This window comes from Pinus tabuliformis, chromosome 2_1, assembly GCF_031772625.1.
Source record: "Pinus tabuliformis cultivar Carrire ecotype Pingquan chromosome 2_1, CPIR1, whole genome shotgun sequence".
NCBI lineage: Eukaryota > Viridiplantae > Streptophyta > Pinopsida > Pinales > Pinaceae > Pinus > Pinus tabuliformis.
In genome coordinates, this window is record NC_142299.1 from 15717698 (window position 1) to 15740254 (window position 22557).

Consider the following 22557-nt stretch of genomic DNA (forward strand, 5'->3'; position numbering starts at 1 on the left):
TGTTCACTTTCAATCTCTTTCCCTATTCCATGAAAACGAGCTCATAAATTAAACCGATGCTCTTGATGATATAACTGAATATAAAATATTTTCGCTATATTCGAAAATGATGGGAAGGAAAAGGGAAATTAATAATAGTATTTGTGTGAAAGTAAAAGTAGCACGGTGAAATCCATAGGTCAATACCATAACCAGTCATGCAATCTCTAGGTCAATACTATAACCAAACTGTGGATTAATTTATATTCAACAAATTTGTTTTACATATTCTTATTTGACTTGCTGAATTCAACATATTATGGGAATTTTTATTAAATATCATCTAGACCTATGCTAGTGGGAACTGATGTCCCACTGATAAAATATGGGAAGAGAGTAAATATGATAAAATGGACAATATAACAATGTGAGGTGTCCTCTCAGTCATTTTGTCATATGTCTGGTGTTCTCCTGCATATCTGTAAATTTATGTCTGTTGGTTTTTTAGGCTTTACAGGCTGCTCTCTTTTGTATCTTATCAGGCTTCTTATATTGTCTTAATATAATCTATATCGCTTTTTTTTCTAAAAAACAATGTAAGGTGTCCACCATCTCAGAATTCTTCTCTCCGTAAACGGTTGACTACTTGCTCTATGATTCCCTCTCTCTGATAAGTTTGAGGTGCATAATCTTCAAAACAGGGAGGTGGAGTCACAGATCCAATGCTGAAACCTATAGCGCTTTCACAAAATGAAACTGCAGCATCTCCTGAATTCAATGTAAGGTCGATATCTTTCAACAAGATGTTCTCGCATGGCACGCTGTCACTGCACGCAAATCTAATTGCTTCCTCTGTGGCCGAGGTTCCACTAATGCTATCGTACCAAACTTCACTCACTTCAACTGCTGATGTCTGCATTGCATTTCAGACCACAAAATTTCAATTTAGTAACTGTAGGGGCTTTGCAGTTTGGATGGGAGATCTTAATGTCGTGTAGTCAAAAATTTGAATTTGAGAGATTGTAGATTTTGGAATATTTTGGAAATTTGAATTGATGTCTATATTGTATTTCAGATTCCAATTTAGTAATTGTAGGGGCTTTGTAGTTTGGATGGGAGATCTCAATGTCGTGTAGTCAAAAATTTGAATATGAGAGATTATAGATTTCAGAATATTTTGGAAATTTGAAATGAGAGATTGTAGATTTCAGAATATTTTGGAAATTTGAACTGATATCTGTATTGTATTTCAGATTCCAAAATTTCAATTTAGTAACTGTAGGGGCTTTGCAGTTTGGATGGGAGATCAATATCCTTTAGTAAAAAATTTGAATGCGAAAGATTATAGATTTTGGAATATTTTAGAAATTTGAAAAAAACTAAATAGAATTCACTTCTCTCTTATCTAGAAAGTTCATTCCACTTTTGTCCATCATATTTATATAATATTCCAAAATCTATAATCTAAATTTAAATGTGTTTATCTACTCTTCTTATCAAATTTCTATAATATTCTAAAATTTATAAATAAAAATATAAAAACAAAACATATTAATTTCAAAACCCCAAAATTATAAAACACACAAATATTACTTAAAATATATATTTAAAATTAATGCATCAACTTGCATATAACAAAACCTAACAAAATCTAGAATCTATAAACTCAAATACATTAAAACTTTTCTTTTAACACATTGAATTTGCACTATATGCTAGACTCCTATACACCACCTTCAGTATAATTTTTTCATGCTTCCCTCTCTATCTTATATACAAATGAAATCAGCAAATTGAATTTTTGTTCCTCTACTTATGCATTGCAGGAATTGACTCTGACCTGGTTTTCACATGTCGTTGGAGAATCACAGTAATACTGGTCTATAATTATAGGATATGAAACATTTTTCATACGCACATTTTGGTATCTGATCCCTTGACAGTAGCCAGAGCCACCCTGCAAGACAGAAAATAAGTCAATTTATGAATAGATAGTTCAAAGACCATGGGTGATGGAACACAGCATTTATCAGCTTGAAATGTTGCAGAAATTTATTCTAAAGATTATAGACATTAATTAAATATGTGCCATCCAATGAAATCGGAAAAGAAAATATATATGATTTTTATAAAATGTTTAATTATAATAAATCATTAATTTTATTTTTATGGGTTGAGTAAGGATTATTATTTTTTGCATTTATTTTTTAATAATATAGTAAATTTATATTAAATATATCATTGAGTCAGAAGTAGTTTATTCTACAGCCTAGTATGATGTGCAATTTTATTAGTCGATTATCAAAGTTGAAATTTTACTCATTTCAACCCAAATAAAGAATAATAATAATAATAAATTATACAAAATATTTAAATAATGTCCATTCATAAAAAAAAATTGCACGTGAAGAAATTGGATTAAATTGGATCCCTCTCCGATCATCTTAAATCCATATTTAAGATGGATCTATGCTGATTATAATAACTTTAAGTAATATGAAAGAAAATATATTATAAATCAAATAAAAATTAAAAGTATTTCTAATACCCTCTCAATTATGTAAAAGTTTAAACTATTCATTAGAAAAATGGATTATAAATTCAATTATAATGTGATTATAAATTTAATTATATTTTTATAGATAGTGTTGTAACCTTGGTAGAACTACATCTTCATAAATAAAAAAATTGCACATGAAGAAGTTGGGTCTCTCTTGGCTTATGTTAGATCCATATTTAAAATGGATCTATGCTGGTTATAATAATTTTAAATAATATGAAAGAAAATATGTTATAAATCAAATAAAAATTAAAACTATTTCTAATACCCCTTTCAATTATGTAAAAGCTTAAATTATTCATTAGAAAAATGTGATTATAAATTCAATTATATTTTTATAGATAGTGTTGTAAGCTTGGTACAACTACATCTTTATTATATCCAATATATCACCCCGATCATGGAGAAGAGGAATTGAACAAGTGACTTCACATCAAGAAGTGCCTTAACAAATCACCAAATCACCATCTATCCAAGATCTACTTTATCTTAATTAAAAATACCAATAATTAAAAAATAAATATGTTTCAATTAGAATAGATTAAAAACTTAGATTTCCATAATATCATTGTAAATTTTATCTAATAAAATTCCAAGAGAAATTTTAAACAATATAAGACTTAACTACTATAATTTCTTAGATGAGATTTATCTAAAAAGTTAGAAGGTTCTAGAATTTAGATTCTTCTAAAAATATTAAAATAATTAAATAAATTGGTCACGTATATAACCATAAATGTGTAGAAACGTTGTCTTTTACATTGAACTTTTGATTATTAGATTTGGCAGCTAACATTAGATTTGGTCAAACATATATTTACATTTATTTGGAATTATATTCTTTTTCTTCTTTTTCTTCATAAAATCAATCAATCTTTATAAATAGTATTTTTTCTTTTTAAAGTATTCTAATTGAAATAATATTCTAATTTCTATAATAGTTAATAAAAAAATATTTTAAATAATTTTAAAAAACAATTAATTTTTTTCACCTTAATTAATTAATAAATAAATATATATATATATATAGATACTCTGATTTTCTTGTATAACTGAAACACCATTTTTAAAATTATATACTCTGATTTTTTTATATAACTTAAACACCATTTTTAAATTTCTATTTTATATAAATCATTGTTATCTATTTGATTTTGCAAATTCGGTTTACCTATAAAAATAATTTTATTAACTACAAAATTTTCAATGTTGTGTATCATGCAAATATATTAAATCCCATTTTTAGTTTACAATTTCATTTAGGAGTGGTGTTTGTTAACCACTAAAGACGAGAGACAAATAAGGTGAAATATCTCTTATGTCATAATGAACAAATGTCATGTCATGAAACATTTTTTTTCTTCCTCTAGGAGGATCGATATCTAATTAGGTTGAATTAGTTGTTGCATAAAGTTTCTAATTTCTTTAGTTAGGCTTTCTTGCTAGGTAAAAATACTTTTAAAAGAAAATAGGTTATTTTTGTATTATCTTCATTTGATAGGCAAGTACTTTATTACGAAAATGCATGCAGCTTGATATTTTTCACATATATAATGGAGAGAGCAATGTGATAAGTATTTTAAAAATATAAAAAATATAATGAAATTATTTAGGGGTTGTTGTATAATATTTATATTATTTGAATTATGTATAATTTGATTGGGGTTTAATGTTTAAAAGTATGTGTTTTTTCTACAAAGTTATAGGTTCAAAACTAGAGAGGTAGAATATGTATGTTTTTATAGACTATAGCATTCAAATCTCGTGAGTCTCTTGTCTCACAAACAAAGAGGTCTTATACAACAATGTGTGTCTCTTGTCTCAGAAACAAAAAAGTCTTATACAACAATGTGTTGTCTGAGTCCCTTATCCCACAAACAAATAAGTCTCATACAACAATATGATGTCTAACTTACAACAATAGAATATGTATGCTTTTGTAGACTTTAGCATTCAAATCACGTGAGTCTCTGGTCTCACAAACAAAGACGTCTCATACAACAATGTGTGTCTCTTGTCTCAGAAACAAAAAAGTCTCATACAACAATGTGTTGTATGAGCCCCTTATCCCATAAACAAATAAGTTTCATACAACAATATGATGTCTAACTTACAACAATGTGTTGTCTGAGTCCCTTATCGCACAAACAAAAAAGTCTCATACAACAATATGATGTCTAACTTACAACAATGTGTTGTCTGAGTCCCTTATCCCACAAACAAAAAAGTCTCATACAACAATATGATGTCTAACTTACAACAATGTGTTTTCTGAGTCCCTTATCCCACAAACTAAAAATCTCATACAACAATATGATGTCTAACTTACAACAATATGTTATCTGAGTCCCTTATCCCAAAAAAAAAAAAAATCTCATATAACAATATGATGTCTAATTTAACTATAACCTTAAAATTAGATAATAATAATAATGTAATATTTACCATAAATATAATCACAATATGAAAAAATAAAGTCAACAAAGACAAGGAGATAATATAAACGCATCTAAATGATGAGCTTCATCGACGTGAAAGGGCCTCGCATAAATTAACTTGGCTAAGGTAGTGTAAATTATATTTTGCAGCTAGGAGAGTGTAAATTATATTTTAAAATGGATATGAGAGGGTTTTTTTATTTTTAAAATAAATTATTAAAATGTTATATGAGAAATTAGGTTAGAGATTGTATATTAAGTTTTTAATTTTTAAAAGGTGAAGATTCAAATTTTTATAAAGAAAAAATTTCAAAATATAGCTATATATTAAGTAAAGTGAGTGTTCACATTGAACTTGCTTATGATGTGAAGTAAATTATTATTAGAAAATAGAGAAGCTAAAAGCTTGTAAATATTAGAGACCTTCTAAACATTAAAGACCTTAGTAGAGGTGTTTCTAGCTTGATTAGTTGCATTGGGGCTTGCTCGTGGTGCAAGGTTGGCTTTTATATTTCATTTCATCTAGTATCAAAAGAATTTAATATTTTGTGTCATTTTTATTGATAAAAAAAATTCCCAATAGAAGCTTGATATGCCAGTATAACTCTATGTTGCAAAGAGATTGATTCTTGCCAATTATGAGTATGGTCAGTGTTAGGTACCTAGGCTACACTATTTGCAATATGCTTGAATTCAAACTAAATGTTATGTTCCTAAATTATTTCACCCTTGACCTCCTACAACTCATGATGGATTTTAAAAGAAGTATACTTTTGAAAGCATCAAGCTAAGAATTCAACCTGGTATATGGCTCGTAAACTACCCTTAACACCTCGTCTATTACTTTCTTTTTTAACATGAGTGCCTTCACAAACCATAATTGACTATGAAAGCATTGTAGATGAGTGGGAAAACAAGGTTGTGGGAATTCAGAGCCTAGAAATGAGGCCAGTGTAGGAGAGTGGGTGATAGAGAGTAAGTTGATTCCCAACCCAACCATCCTAAACTATGAAGCAATCCATAAAACCAAGATAAACACTATATGGAAATAGTCATTATCATTAGTTTGAGAACTAGTTAATGTGAGAGAGGTGGGGGGAATGTGAATATTACCAAAAGCAACGACAAGAGGAGGATGAAATTTATCATGGAAACAAGTTGAGTTATAATTACAACCATTCTAGAATAATTGTTCCCAGGATAGCTACAAAACCAATCTGTAAACAGGATGCTATGATTTCCAAGGGTATCCATTACCATTAATGGAAATTGAATCACCATGTTGTCGCCTGCACCAATCCAATGGGACAGGGAGGCATGGTATCTCCTCCACTTACCGCATGGAGTAATGGTGGCCTTATCCATCCTCCTCATGGATTTTCGCTTCTCACCCCATTAGGGGAGTACATGAGGGCTTTGTTAAGGATTATTGAATTAATAAATCTTTTTGGTTGCATTAATAATAAGGGATTTGTTAAGGATGATTGAATTAATAAATATATTTGGTTGCATTAGTGAAGTGTTTCATTGTATAGGAGTTAGAAGTTCGAGAAAGGGTTATAATGTGTATGTAATACAAGTTCATACTTGTAGGTAGTAGATGGATATTTCATTTTATGGTGGATACATTTTCCCTCGGGATGTTTATAATTATGAAAATATTATTGAGTTTTGAATACATATTCTTCTTATCCTCAATGTAGCAGCATTCACATGTTTTTTATTCTCTAGGCATAGAAACCTACTTTTATCTTCTCCTTCATGCACCCTCTCCACTTATTGAAGGAAAAGGAAAGAGTGTTATTTGGATTTGTAATATGTTGAATCTATAATGTCTTATTGGACAACATATAAGAGGATACAAACAAAACTTATTAAATAAAGGGAACACGTCCATTTTTAGACATCCTAAATCATTTTTCCTTTGTCACTCTACTAGGATCTACTAGGATATTATTTATTTATACTTGGCTCAATAATTCACTCTACACATGATATGGGCATTTACTTAGTTTGGTCATGGTAGACATCGAGTTTTTCCCTCTCCAAATAATTACATTAGTAAATTGCACAACACCACACCTCATACAAAACATCAAAATGTATATCATCTAAATATCGTTGGTACTATGCTTGGTGAGCTTATTAATAGTAGCTCCCCATCAAATTTTCCTAGTATCCCACATTTAGTAATATAAAGTGATAGCATGCACCCCTAATGAAATGATGCTTGAGGTTTTATTCTTGGAGAGTTTTACCATTTTCATAAGATTTCCCACCTAGCTCTCTATCAATTCACTACATCAAATGTTTAAGGAGGAAATGGCATGGGCCTTATGAAAATAAATGTTTGTATTCATGATTAATCAATTTATTTGATTTTCATATTCATTATATAACTTTTTCAAATACACCAACTTTAATCTTAAGAGTCATACTTGATTTCCTAGCAAAATGATAGATACTCAATAGATCAATTGATGTAGAGGGGTGTTGTAGCAGCTACAACCACCCTCCAAAATTTTTCCTTAGCTTCATTTTGGAGCCTCCCTACCAACCTTTCTCAGTAGCATGTCTTACCTTGTCAAGTACACAAGCTTCAGTGATTCTCTACCAGATTTCCAGCCTGTGCATCAAAGCTTGTTGCATCCCCCTCACAAGATGTTTCTCTGGACTTGGTCTAGCTACAGGCTGAGAAGCTCCCTCAAGAAATTGCACAAATCTGGAGGGGAACCAGCCTTCCCTCCAAAAATTGCACAATCCTAACTAGCACCCTACTGGGCTCTAGAATTGCACAAATTTTCCAGTCAAGCTTCATTGAGAAAATTGTGTAATTCCTCCCAGTAGGACTGCTCATCCCAAAAATTGCACAATCCTAGGCATCTATCAACTGCTCTGCCCAAAAATTACACAAATATTTTAGGCAGCCAGGCCAGCACCCTCCCAGAAATGCGCATTTTTTCCCATCAGCTGAAGCAGGCTGTTGCATGTCCCATTGAGTTGATCGGTTCCACCCTGGACCAAGGAAACTTGACTTGCATGCATGGGTTGATTTTTCCCAAAATAGAAAAAGCAACATGCAAAAAGCATCTCTACATTTTAGGGAGCTACTTTTAGTAGTTAGAGGTTACTTGCATAGATCATTTTAGAATCTTTCCTCCAAGTGTCGCTTTTCCTAGATTTGTGGCATGCGCGTCATGAGCCTCAGACTTATTTATTCGATGCTTCAGAGCTCACACATTCACATTGATCTTGGAGCTTTGACATCCCACAGCACATCCAGGACTCTCTGACACATCCAGCTCAGTTGTTCACAGGTAACTTGTCTTAACTTGTCTTTTGCAGTATTTTTGTCACTTTTTTTGTTTTGGCTTGTGTGAGTATTGTTTGCTTGATTTTTGTGAATGCTTGCTGTCGTTTACATACATACTAGCTTGTACTAGCACCATTTCAGTTTTTTTCATCATCTCACTGTTGTCGCATGCATGAAATTGTTTTGCACAAACAGTCGTTGATTCGGCAAATCGCTTCACCCACATGCATGTTGTTCCTTTTTCTGAATATTTCATTCACTCTTTGCATGCACGATCATTCACTTCTTATTACACTCAGTATCTCAACGCATTCACTTTCACATTTTCTTTTAGTTTCCCATCGACGGGTCTCGGCAGCCTTGGCCCGAACTCTGCCTCACTAAGACAACATTGTGAAATCCTAAGAGGGAAGGTTCTGTCCTCCTCTCAAGAAGTGTGCATTTCTGCCCAGTGACTGTCTTCCAGTCTTTCATTTCACAATTCTAAGGGACAATGATTGCTCACCCAGAAAATTGCACAATGTAGTCACTGAGCCTGCAACCATTGCCAGCTGAAATTGTGCATTGCGCAATTCCAACAATTCGTAGCCAGCCTGGATTGCGCATTGCACAATTCCAGCAACCAGTCATGCCTCCCAGACAGCCCATACTACCTTTTGTGCAGTTATGGTAGCCAATCTCCCAGCCTCCTAAGAAATATTGTGCAATCCTTGCCAGCTAATCCCCAGGTATGTGGTATGTCGTTCCTCAAGTTTGCTTTGGTTTTCGCTGACAGATTTCTTGACATGCATGTCGCTGTGTCTCCAAATCTTGCAAGTGTTCATCCACCTATTAGAAGTACCATATCAATGGCCTCTAAGAGAGTGGGATCAAAAGACACTGATGGAAGTGCAACTGGAGCAGCAGTTGAGCGAGTGTCTACAAGTCTGCCGATCTATGAAGACACCAAGTTGATTGTAGACAAGGACATCAAACTGAAATGGCAAGAGGTCAATGATGCATTTGCAGGCACATTTGGGGGGGACGTCGAAGACCGCCAGGTATATGTGAAAATTCACAAGTCCATCTTGTATTGGATTGCATGTAGGTATCTCGTGCTCCCATGCGCAGACATGATACACTGGATCATCTTACACACTGAACCTGAGATGATGACATTGAGCAGTGTCAGCAAGATGGAGATTACAACCTTCAGGGCACAGGTTTATGATGAGATGTATCATATGTCGAAGCCTGTGATCATCATGGAGACTCCCTTCAACATACCCAATGGTAATGCCAACTCCAGAGAAATATTGAAGAACTGGGTGAAGGAGCCGGCTAAATTCAGGATGACACCTAACCAGGTCTATAAGACGAAGATACTATGGAAGGCGTATCAATACTTGGTCATATTTGCATGTCGATTGTATGGCCAAGAAAGCATGGAAACCTTCCCACAGAGTTGGGTGATCGCGTTGGACCAACTGGCCAGAGAAGGCAAAGCATGTAATTGGTCTAGCATATTGGCTCATCAGTTGAAGGAACAGGTAACAAGGGCTCAACAGCCACCCAAAGGTATGCAAGCAGAAATTTGCATGTCCGCCTACATCTTGGATGCAATCTGTGCCCATTAGGAGTTCTTGGTCTTGGAGTGGGCATGGACATTGGTGGAGACCTCTATGAATACTTATTGTAAGATGTTGTCCAAATGCAGCTTCACAATAGTTATCACATGGCTATCTGATCATTTTGTCACCCTAGTTTACAAGATGATATTTGAACAGGATCCACCCTACATGTCGAAGGTAGCAATGGAGCCACTGATAGACATAACTAATTGATATTCCTCACCGTTCGGCACCTTCATATGGATGTACAGCACAGAGAAGCCTCCGCATGTTCTACCAAAGTCTGCATTGGACAATCTCGTCATGCAAGAAGTAGCTTATCACATCTCGACAGGATTGACATCTAGGTTGCACCAGAAGAAGAAGGCACCTTGACTTGCTCTTCCATTGTGGATCAGGTTATACGAGATATGGAGTTTCAAGCATGCAAATGTCGAAGCAAAGAAGATGAAGAAATATCCATTCGACCTCCGAAGTTACAATCTGTATGACCTGCATTGTCTTTTGAAATATCACTGCACGAGAGTATAGTTCAACTAGATCCATTGGGAATTTCATTGGGCGGAGGAGGACCCATGGAGATATTTCTACAGTTTCTCCAGACCCAATGAACTGGTCGGCTTCGCTTTGGAATGGTTAGTGAAGCAACATGAAGTAGCATCCCGGAGAGCACCAAAAGAAGCAGAGGTAAACATACTAGTGCATGACAAGGGCTAGAGGAAGATTGTCGACTGCATGGAGGAAGAGCAAAGTTGCAAGTTCTGAGAAGATCAACTTGTGGAGAATGAAGCTATGGCTATAGAGGCAAAGAGGCAACAATGCAACAAGCGAAATTCACAAAAGCAAAGAGAGAGACGAAGGATGGAGGAAATAGAGAAGGATTTACATGAGTTGAAGGAGCAACTCCCGAAGGAATAGGAGCTACGTAGACAGGAGAAGGAAGCACAACAGGAACAGGTACAACAGGGGACGAAACATGTACAGACAGGGGAAACTGCACCCGTACAGGTAGTAGACTCATCAGAACAGCTGGCATCAAGTAGACAAGGTGAACCATCGCAGGAGTAGGACTTTGCTCAGGAATTAGAGCAAGCACTTGAACAGATGGGTATGGATATGGAGCAACAAGAGTTAGAGCAAGACATCGACCTCATGCCTCATCACCAAGAGGTCGATCCACCAGCTTCACCATGTCTAGAAGAGGAGCAAGTCCCAAGTGACCAAGGAGACACAGAAATCATTGGAGACAATTCAGAGGGAGAGATGCACAACATCTCATTCGATGAGTCTCAACATAGAGTTATGCAATCTCGCAGAGTGTCGACTCTGGATAATCATACATCCCATGTGCAGTTTGAGAAACGAGTGATCCTACGGATTTTTCCCGTGTTTTTTTCCTGTGTTTGGTATATTTTCCTGCGTAAGCCAAGAATGGCTATATTGGGGGATTTCAAGCGTTGTTGCACTCTCCCGTTACAGAATAGGTGGCATCCATCCCTGATGGTGTTTAGCAATGATTTCTAATGCTCAGAGAGGGGATTTGAGCAGACCAAAACAGGAAGACAGAGAGTCGGAGAGGGAAAATGAACCAACAATGTCGATTTGGCTTAAAAGCCACAGAATGATAGAGATAGAGGAAGTTGGTTGTTGAGGTTGTTGTTGGGGTTTTGTTGTTGAAAGTGAAGCCAAAGCAGGGAGCTAAGGCAAAGGGGTAGCGCAGAAGCAAAAAGAGCAGCCAAGGGAGTCACTTGGAAGCCAAGAGAGTTGTAAACTGATAGAGGGCAGAAAGAAGCCAGAGCCAAAGAGCCAGAGCTAGAGCCAGAGCCGAAGAGCCAGAGTCAAAGCCAAAGAGCCAGAACCAAGAGCCAAGACCCATAGCCAAGAGCCAGAGCTTCAAGAGTCAGGGAATAACATGGTGTTTGAACCCACTGTTTCTGTGTAAAGCAGTAGGAGTTGAGCCAAGAGCTTGTAAAAAAGACTTATACCATAATCCCAGAGAGCCTAGTTGAGTTGACTAGAGTTCACAGAGATGTAGCCCAAGAGTTGTGGGTGAACTCCTAATTAAATTGTTGTTTCTGTGTGATTGTTTGTTGCTGCATTAGTATTTATTGTATGTATTTACATATCAGCATACACAATAGATTTTAAAACACCATAACAACGAACAATAAATATAAGCATACACCTCTATTTTCAAGCATTTCTTAATTCCTCATTGGTTAATCAATAAAAATTGGGAATGTTTAAAGCTTTGGAAGTGGAAGAGGTTCTTGTAAGTTAGACAAGAAACACATATTTCATTAAAATTGGAAACATTTTATTACAAGGGCATCACTAAAATTGAGCTTTTTTTGTTATTTTAAAATTCCAGATCCACTATTTAATTCCAAGTTTAATGAAATATGTGTTAAGAAGCCTAAGTGCCCCATTTTCAGATCAACCAGATGGTGTTCGGGGCCCTCTGGGCATAGATACAGGAGTTGCAGGTGCGCACTCCACAGGCTGGCACTCTGCCAACTAACCTCATAGTAGGCACATTCGTGGTTTAGTAAATGTTGCGCGCCTAGATGACCAACACTATAGTGTTGCCAGATGGAGCACTCGTGATAGAAAATGAGGTCGACAGGCCTATGGTTAGCGGGTTGAAGGGAATCAGGATAAATATGGCTATGCTCCCTCGGGAGATGCTCTATGTTTTGCAGGACGGAGTTACTGTAGAACTACGAGCTAGGGAGGGTCGCGCGCTCCAGGTCATGAGCGAGTAGCGCATCAACATTGAACAGTTAAGCCTACAGCACGACGAGGTAATGGCACAAAACTGATAGCTAGTGCAGGTGATCGAGGAAGCCTTCCAGATGGTCCCAGAGTTGGCCATCCAAGCAGAAGAACCAGTGGAGGCGCGCGTCTGAAAACTAGCAGCAGGAGTGTGCAAGGCAAAGGAAGAGATGGCCAAGGTTCAGCTCGAGCTAAACCTTTAGATAGATGAACTGAAATTGAAGGCGCAACCTTCAACTTCGCCAAAGGTTAAGGAACAGTGCGCCAGCGCGAATACAACATCAATAACAGAGGTCAACAGTGCAGTGAAAGACTGCAAAAAGTTGTTCAAGGATTCGTTTGAGGTTCTCACCACTCCGCAAGAGGAGCCGAACATACAGCACCTAGAAACATAGGTGCGCGAGCTACAGCAAAAGTAAAACAAAGTAAAAGGGACCACGCAGACGGTTTCCCTTACACAAATGCTCAAGTGGATGCAGCAGGCGAAAGCGCTCAAGGAGCAGGTGGATGTTGCTCAACATAAGGAAAAAGTTTTGAAGGTGCGCTTACAGTTGTGGATTGATGAGGCATATGTCATTACAGCCTCTATTGAAGAAAAGATTGCGTAGATGCAAGGAACACAAGAATAGGTTCAGGGAAGCAATTCAACTACAGCGGTCTATGAATAGCGCGTCCAGGAAGTGCAGCAGGCAGCTGCTCAGTGCGTTGCCAATCTTTCAGATATCCAGGCAGAATTGGGAGGTCTTCACGCAAAGATCTCCGCACCAACAAAGTGACTCCAGGGCGAGTCATGATCTTTGTGTTGGGGACCTGTTGGGCGTGGGATCCCCCAAGGAAATTTTTGGGGCTTAGAGCCCAGACTTTGGTCAAAAGTTGTAACTACGATGTAAATACTCCACATTTTGTGGGCGTGGAGCGCGTAGTTTGTAAAAGAGTCATAGGGTTGTCCGCCCCCAATTTTGTAATGTAATTTTAGCTGTAGAGATCTACCCATGGTCCACGAACCATGGGATTGTATAAATAGAGCGAGGCTCTAAGTAGTTAAGAGATCACTCAATAATAATGATAAGGATGAAGAGTTGAGTCATATCTGAAGTGTAAAGTCTAGTTTTGGGTCGTAGAGTAGGAGAAGGCTCTGCAAATGAGTGCGCAGAGGCCTAGTAGTCTGCAGCTAAGTGCGCGAACTCCTGTAGCTAAGTGCGCAGGGCAAGTCGAGTCTATAACAGCTGGAGCATATTAATAAAGAGAAGTTTCATATCCATTCTGCATATTTATTTCCTATTTTATGCATCTATTACATTGAATATACATTACACTTTTAATGCTTATATGATGCGCGAATATGTATGAATGTGTTGATTAAGTGAATGCAAGGTAGAATATCTATTTACGCAAAGTTAACTAAGATCTTTAAGAAGATAAGTAAGATTTGCGGTGTAGTTTGAGGAAATAGTGCAGTTCGTTGCTATAGCAGCACGAAAGCATCTCAGCCCCTGGTTAGGGCCACACAAAAGGCAATTATAACAGACCACAAGGGTATTGAAGGTTAGAATAGTGCGCGAAGTGACCTGCGCACAGGTAGGCGCAGTTGGACTAAATCAACACCTCAGACATCTCAAGGGTGCGGAAACTTGGTTCCAGCATCCCCCCATACTGCTTCGGATGAGACTTCAGTCCACTCCGCGGGCTGATGCCGAAAGGGCTAGTAGTGTAGGGATTTTTTTGGCTAAATAACTCCAAACCTGGGTCAGGCCCCCTAAATCCAACAATTTTCTATTTTTAGAATGTCTATTTTTAGCATGGGGTGCCACCTAGGATGATATGTGCGTTAACTAGACAATAGTTGGAGGATGACATGGTTATTTTCAGTCCATAAAACGATAATAAATCATGCATAATCCTTCCTAGAGTGAGTACGCACTTCCTCCCAACTTTGTAGCAGCTAAGCACCATTTTGTCTCTCCACCCCAATTAGTTGACTTCTAGTCATATTTTGGAATTTAACTAGTTAATATTTTTCACGTGAGAGTTATTAATTAATTTTTACTAATTTCTAACTCCACTTATTTCATGTTCACTCCATTTTAGGATGTTTTAAAAATTTTGGGTCTCCCATTCTAATTTTGACTTATTTGCCAACTAACGAAAGTTATTTTGAGTTAAACTAAGTGCATGCACATGGAACCCCAACCTAATTGGAATTGGTTGGCCTCGTGGAGAGTCTATACATTATATTCATTTTTACCAATATTATAACCTCATATTTTCTGAGTAATTGTAATTGTCTTGCTAGATTATTAGTTTATTTCTCAACAACTTTATTCTCTCTTCTTTCTTGTTTTGCAGGTAGCTAGTCTAGTATTTTTCATACTTAGATCCTATTATTGTACTTAAAATCCAACATGGTATCAAAACATAAGTGGTTATGTGAAAAGCACTAATATTTTATTGTATAGTTGACAAGATTAGAACATACCAAAGAGAATGGACCAACTCACAGTGATCCTCACTCCTTTCAATTATTTTGACTAGAAGCCAAAGATCCTCATATTGTTGCACAACAAGGGACTCTATAGGATTACAATGGGTAATGAAACTGAGCCTATATTAGCTATTGAGAAATAAAAACACTTCAATTGGATGGATGAAGCCTATGGGATAATTCTTTGTTTATCTTCCCTAATCTACTCTTTCATGTTGAGTCATGCTCAATACCTAAGGAAGTTTGGACAAAATTAGAGGGATTCTTTGAAAGTAGGATGAGTTAAGAGGACATCAGCTAGAGAATGAGATTGTTTCTCCATATCCAACCATTTCAAGACCCTATAGGACTTATTCTCAATATTCAAGACCCTGATGACACAAATAAAAGCTTTTGTGATAGATAGGAAGGAGGAACAACTTATTCTTTCTATACTTACTAAACTAGGTACTCAATATTATGTCTTTGTCTCTTATTTCCATATTGTTAAACTCTCCATGGATAGAATTGGAAGGTGCCATATTTGGATTATTTCAATGATTCCTTCATACATTAGTAGAATTATGTCATACACATTAGGGCTCTTAAACCTTCCACACCCTATGTGCTTATAATGAAGGATGATCACAAGAAATCCAAGCATAAAACAAGTTATATTGATCATATAAATGGAGAGAGTTCTTGATCTAGTAAGAAGACTAAAATTCTCAAGGAAGAAAAATATAAGAAGGAGAGAACAAAGTGCATATACCACAATAGGGGTTCCATCCTGAGAATTCTTGTATGGTGAAGATAATTTATCAAAAGGCCAAAGAACTTTAAAAACATAATCTAGATGAGTACATTCCAGATAACGTTAAGAAGAAGATTGAAGAAAAACCACTAGAGGATCAAGGTATGGTTCATCCTTTGATTTCTATTGCTTCATCATCTGATGAATTGATTTTGTACTCAAGTTTTTCTAATCGTATAGTTTCATCAAAGCATTATTCTTTAATATCTTGCGCTAATCCTACTACAACACCTCTTTTTGAGGGAGAACTTCAAGATCAATTTGCATACTCTTCAAACCATTTTTCTAATCATATTTTAGGATATATTTACAATTCCATCAAAATTCAATATCATATCCATATCATATGCTATGGAGGGAATGTCATGCTTCATAGTTAGCTAGTCAATGAGTGGGTGAAACTTCCAAGTCATAAGGAGCTACTTTTCATCTTTTTGGTATTCCACAAGATCTCGTTGCTATTGTTAGCAAGTACAAGGATGAATCAATAGAAAAAGGATTCTCCTATGATGTTATAGGATATATTCATGTGGGGGTTTATCAGCAACACCATCCTTCTTCATAGCAACTACATAGTTCACATAGTATGCATTGTATCATTTTTTGGGGGGAGGGGTTTCTTCCCATTAGGTTTCCCTATTTACCTCACTCTTCTCACATTGTGTCTTACATTGGTTTTTTCATGACTATATAACATGGCTGCAAATTATCAAGACTTGTTGATTTTTTTTTTATTTTGTACATGAGTGTCGAACATGGCTAAGAGTATCAAGACTCATTCACTAGCATACTCCCTAGTTTAGCTTTAGGAGGGTTTTGGGGTACATTGTAGTCAATAGTTCATCATGACCTAATTATGTACTACACTTTGTCCCTTTAAACCCTCTTCTATATTTCATTATGGGTGCATATGACCTTTTTTCACGTACTACTAGGCATTCCCTATCCTTCGACATATTTCCATTTTTAGGGTTTTTTTAGCAGGTTTATGTTTAGTAGTGGGTGCCACCTAGGATGACATGTGGTGCTAATTGGACACTGGTTGGAGGATGACATGGCTAGTTTCACTCCATAAATTTGTAGTACCTCATGCATATGCCTTTGTAGAATGAGTATCCACTTCCTACCTACTTTGTAGCAACTTAATGACATTTTTCTCTCTCCTCCCTTTATTATTTGATTTTTAGTCCTATTTTGGAGTTTAACAAGTTTGTATATTACATGTGAGAGTTATTAATTAGTTCTAGCTAATTTCTAAGTCCTCATACTTCCAGTTAAATCCATTTTAGAATATTTTACTAATTTTGGTCTCTAAGTCTAATTTTGACTTATTTTTTAACTAGGGAAAGCGCTTTTGAGTTATATTGAGTGCATGAATATGGAATCCCAACTTAATTCAAATTGGTTGGCCTCTTGGAGAGTATATATTATTATATTCATGTTCAACAATAATATATCATCAAGTATTATGAGTAATTTGAATTGTCCCCTTGGTTTATTAGTCAATTTCTCAACAATTTTATTCTCACTTTTTTCTTCGTTTACAAGTAGCTAGTCTAGTTTTTTTTCAAACTTTGATCCTATGATTGTGCTTAAACACTAGAATGGTATCATAGCATGATTTTGTGAAAAATAGTAATATTTTATTGTATATTTGACAAGATTATACTATCCCAAAGAGAATGGACCATATCAAAGTGATCCTCACTCCTTTCAATTATTTTGATTTGAATCTAAAGATCCTTACATTGTTGCACAATAAGGGACTCTATGAGATTACAATAGGTATTGAAATTGAGCCTACATAGACATTGTGATATCAAAATAATTCGATGGGATAGATGACTCATATGAGATACTTTTTAATCTATCTCCCATTATCTACTCTCAGGTTGAGTCATGTTCAATACCTAAGGAGGTTTGTAAAAAACTAGAGGGATTTTTTGGAAACTAGGATGAGTTAAGAGGAAATAAACTGGAGAATGAGATGATTTCTCTAGATCCCAACTATTTCAAGGCCTGAGTAGATGTCATGCTCAACACCTAAGGAATTTTAGACAAAACTAGAGGGATTGCTTGGAATGTAGGATGAGTTGATAGGATATCAACTAGAGAATGAGATGATTTCTCTAGATCCCAACCATTTCAAGACCCTATATGACTTCTTCTCGATATTCAAGACTTTAATGAAACAGGTAAAATATTTGGCATAGATAGGAAATAATAATAGCATATTATTTCTATTCTCTAAACTAGGTCCTTAATATTCTATCTTTGTCTCTTCTTTCCACACTACTAAAATCTCCATGGGTAAGAACTAGAAGATTCAGTCTTTGGATGACTTCATTGAGTCCTTGAGACATCAATAGAATGTGCCCATACACATTGGTGCTCTTAATTGCTCCACACCCCATGCACTTATAGTGAAGGATGATAATAAGAAAGGCAAGCGTAAAACAAGGAATCTTGATCATATTGATGGAGAGATCTCTCAATCTAGTAAGGAGACTAAGATACTCAAGGGAGAAAAATCTAAGAAGGAAAGAACAAAATGTATATGTTGTAAGAAGCGGCTCCATCCAAATAATTCTTGTATGATGAAGGCAGCTGATCAAATGACCAAAGTGCTTTAACAATATAATCTAGATGACTACATTCCAAACAATGTCAAGAAGAATAATGAAGACAATCCACCAAAGGATTAAGGTATGGTTCATGCTTTGACTTATATTGCTTTGTCATATAATAAATTGATTTTTGACTCAAGTCCTCGAATCATATGACCACATCAAAGCATTATTCTTTAATACCTTGCATTAGTCCTACTACAATAGCTTCTCCAACAACTCTTTTTGAGAGAGATCTTCAAGATGATTTTGCATACTCCTTGGTTTAGAGTTCTAATTAAATTTTAGGATATAATTTAGATTTCCATAAATATCTCATTACAAATAAATATCACATGTTATGGATGGCACATCATACCCTATAGTCAACTAGTGGGTGAAATTCCCAAGTCGCAAGGAACTCGTTTTCATGTTTTTGGTGCTCCACATTCTCTCATTGCAATTGTTAGCAAGTACAAGGTTCAACTGGAAGCAAAAGGATTATCCTATGGTGGTATAAGATAGATATGAGGACATATTCATAATTGGTTTCATCAACAACGCCATATTTCTTGATAGCAACTGCATAGTTGACATAGTATGCATTGTATTTTAAGTGGGGGTTTCTTCCCACAAGGTTTTCCCTCTTCGCTTCGCTTTTCTCATAATGTGTTTTGCATAAGTTTTTTCAGGATTACCTAACATGGTTATTTATTTTTGGGACTCATTGATTGTTTTTTTTTGTGCATGAGTACCTAACATGGCAGAAAATTGTTGGGACTCATTCACTAGCATACTTCTCGGTTGGGCTTCAAGGGGGACCTTGGGGTATATTGCACTTAGTAGTTCATCAAGAACTCATTAGGTCCCATAATTTTTCCATCATTATACCATATTCCATACATTATTAGTGGCACATATGACCACTTTTCATCTACCACTAGACATTCCATATCATTTGGCTCACTTTCTATTTTTAGGGTTTTCCATTTTTAGCAAGGGGTGCCACCTAGGATGACATGTAGCACTAATTGGAAATTGGTTGGGGGATGAAATATATATCCCTCATGCATAAACCTTCCTAGAGTGAGTATCCACTTCCTTCCTACTTTATATTAACTAGGCACCATTTTTATCTCTCCCCCCCTTGTTAGCTAACTCTTAGTTCAATTTTGGAGTTTAACTAAGTTTAACTAGTTAGTAGTTTGAATTTGAGAGTTATTAATTACTTGTAACTAATCTATAAGTCTTGTTACTTCCATTTCACTAAATTTAGGATATTTTGCTAATCAAGTCTAAATTTGACTTTTTTTCCAACTAAGGAAAGTCATTTAGTTATATTGAGTGCATGCACATGAAATGCCAATCTAATTTGAATTGGTTGGCCTCTTTGACAATCTATATATTGTTCATGTTCAAGAGTAATATATCATCAGAATTCATGAGTAATTTCAATTGTCTGCTTAATTTATTAGTCAATTTCTCAAGAGTTTTATTCTCTCTTATTTCTTGTTTTGCAAGTAGTTACTCTATTACTTATTTCACACTTAGATCATGTGATTGTGCTTAAAATCCAACAAAATGATGTTGCATCATCGTCTATTTTACATTTTTTCCTAAACAACTTCAACCTTCTTAATAGAACTATGTTTACTACTACATAAATGGAAGGAAATTTTCAATGTCCTTCGTGACACAAGAAGCCTTCCAATGACATTAGATATGGCATTAATTTCAAGAGTAATTGTTTTGATAGTTCGCACATACGAAGAAGCTTCCCTAGGATAACTTCAAGCATAAAATATAAACATTGTTAATGTTTGGAGAATCCTATCACTGGAGAAGGTCTACTTGAATAAAATGGCATTATAAATGGAGTTCCCCATCCAAGATCGAAAAATGGAAAATTAATAGAGGTGCAATAATTTTTTTCCTGGATATTATTGTACTTTGTGTTTTTGGATGTGTTTTTTATAACACCAAATAAATAAATACTCAACCCTTGAAAATGCACCAAAAAAGTATACATAGTGAAATATGGCCCAACATGTACCATAACAAGAGGGAGTTGCAAAGGCAACAAGTCTATGTCTTTAGTTGAGATTCAAAAAAAAAGGCAACAATAGCAAGAAAGGTAGTTTACTTTGTTGAGAAAACCATTTAAATTAGAGAAAATATTCAACAAACATGAAACAAACTTTAAATTTTGGAAAATTTTGTGTATGGCACCAAAAAAATGTTTTGAGTGAGACATGCCATAAGTCATGACCTTTTAAATTTTGTGTGTGTTGTTTTGCATCATTTAAAAAAAAAATCTTATGGCTTTCATTAAACTTCTCTATGTATCACATGAAATAAAACATTTGGTAAGACGTGTATCACATGAAAATATTTTTTAAGGGTTGTGATGTATCCCATGAAAGTTAACTTTTGTGCAATCCAATGTGGTACAACTAAAAGAACTTTGAATGTGATGCACTAGTTCATGACTAAAAGAAATTTGAGTGCAATATGGGATGAGGAAGGAAATATTTTAAAGATGCAATGAAAGAAAGTTTATTTGGACAACACAATATTTCATTGAGAAGTTTCTTTTTATTATTATTAAGAAAAGTTATCAACCATGGGATATGTAATGAAAAAAGGAATTATTGGACAATGTTAGATGTCGTATGAAAATAAATTTTGACACAATAAAATGTATCACCGAGATGAAAATTTTTGAGCAATGTGAAATTTCACTAAGTTTTAAAATTTGTAGTAATGTGAAACACCACATAAATGTAATCTTTGCAATGACGCAAAATGTCACACAAAAGTATGTTATTCGTTTCATGTGAAATGTTGCACAAAAATCCTCTTTGGTGATGTGAAATGGCACATGAAAGTAAACTCTTTAGCGATGTGATATACCATAGGTAAAGTCATTTTTGGTGTGATATGGTGTAGGTAAGCAACTTTCTTTGAAATGTGAAAAGCAAGTTTTTTGAAAATTTTCTAAGAGGTGAAACAATTTTCTTAGAAGTTGAGGAAAAAATCATAGTAATTTTTTTATGAACCTAGTGAGTTTTAAAGGCTCTCAATTTTCTTAAATTCAAACATGACATTGTTAGTTTATAGTTAACCTTATACCTATCATTCACATGGGGCTTGCCTAAAATTATTTCATGGGGGTTGTTGAACAATCCAGAGAAGATAGCCAAAATATCTAAGGATAAAGCTTGTGAAGTTTAGGCTTAACAACTAAACTTAAGAAAAACTTATTTAACATAGATAGCTAAATTGGGATAGTTCTTTTCTGCTTACCAAAGCCTTATCATTAGTGTTCCTCATATATAAACAATTCAACAAATACCCTAAAAAACAATTTGTTTAAAAAAAAAAACCTTGTGTATAAGAAAATGAAATAAACAACAACAATTTCAAATTTCAATAATGATTACCAACCATAAAAGAGAATGGAAAAAAAAAAATTATTGCCTTGGAAGGATCCCACATATCCCTTCCTAAATATGTGGCATCATGTGTTATGTGTTACAGGCTGGAGGAACATGGTTGTCACAGAGATTCAATCACTACAAATAAGAACAAAAATCAGTACAGTATTATATTTGGGTGGGAGCCTGTACCTGCCAAGTCTTGATCCGGAGCCCATTTGTGGTGTCATGAATAAAAACACCATCTACCATGACATCAGCAACGTGAGCTTCAGAGTTTCCCTTACCCAAGCTTCCAATGCTGTGTGTTCACAGTAAGAGAAAAAACTGTCACTTAAAATTTGTTCATATAAAACATACAGGGGCATTCCTTGTTTTGGGTTGCTGGGTTTGTGTACCTGATTCCATGGCCTGGTCCACAGTTGACATTCCGAATTACTATGTTAAAGGAATCACTGATTATGGAGACGCAATCATCCCCTGCATAGAGTTACCATACAGTCATTACCTGCAACTCTTTTAGGAAAAAAAAAAGAAATTTCAAAGGTACAGGATGATTGTTGG

The 22557-nt window shown here is 35.2% G+C and overlaps 1 protein-coding gene across 3 annotated transcripts in view; it reads right to left on the reverse strand.

Moving 5' to 3' along the window:
• Positions 1-211: 211 nt before the first annotated feature.
• The window catches only part of LOC149198448 (putative polygalacturonase At1g80170), a 32807-nt gene continuing 10461 nt past the window's right edge, over positions 212-22557 (reverse strand). For all 3 annotated transcript variants that reach the window (XM_089402059.1, XM_089402058.1, XM_089402057.1), the window contains 4 exons: positions 22392-22473; positions 22186-22294; positions 1820-1936; positions 212-892 (listed from right to left, as the gene is read on the reverse strand). In XM_089402059.1, coding sequence (XP_089258185.1) covers positions 593-892; positions 1820-1936; positions 22186-22294; positions 22392-22473 — 608 coding nt within the window. In that variant the 3' untranslated portion in view covers positions 212-592. The remainder of the gene's footprint in view (positions 893-1819; positions 1937-22185; positions 22295-22391; positions 22474-22557) is intronic.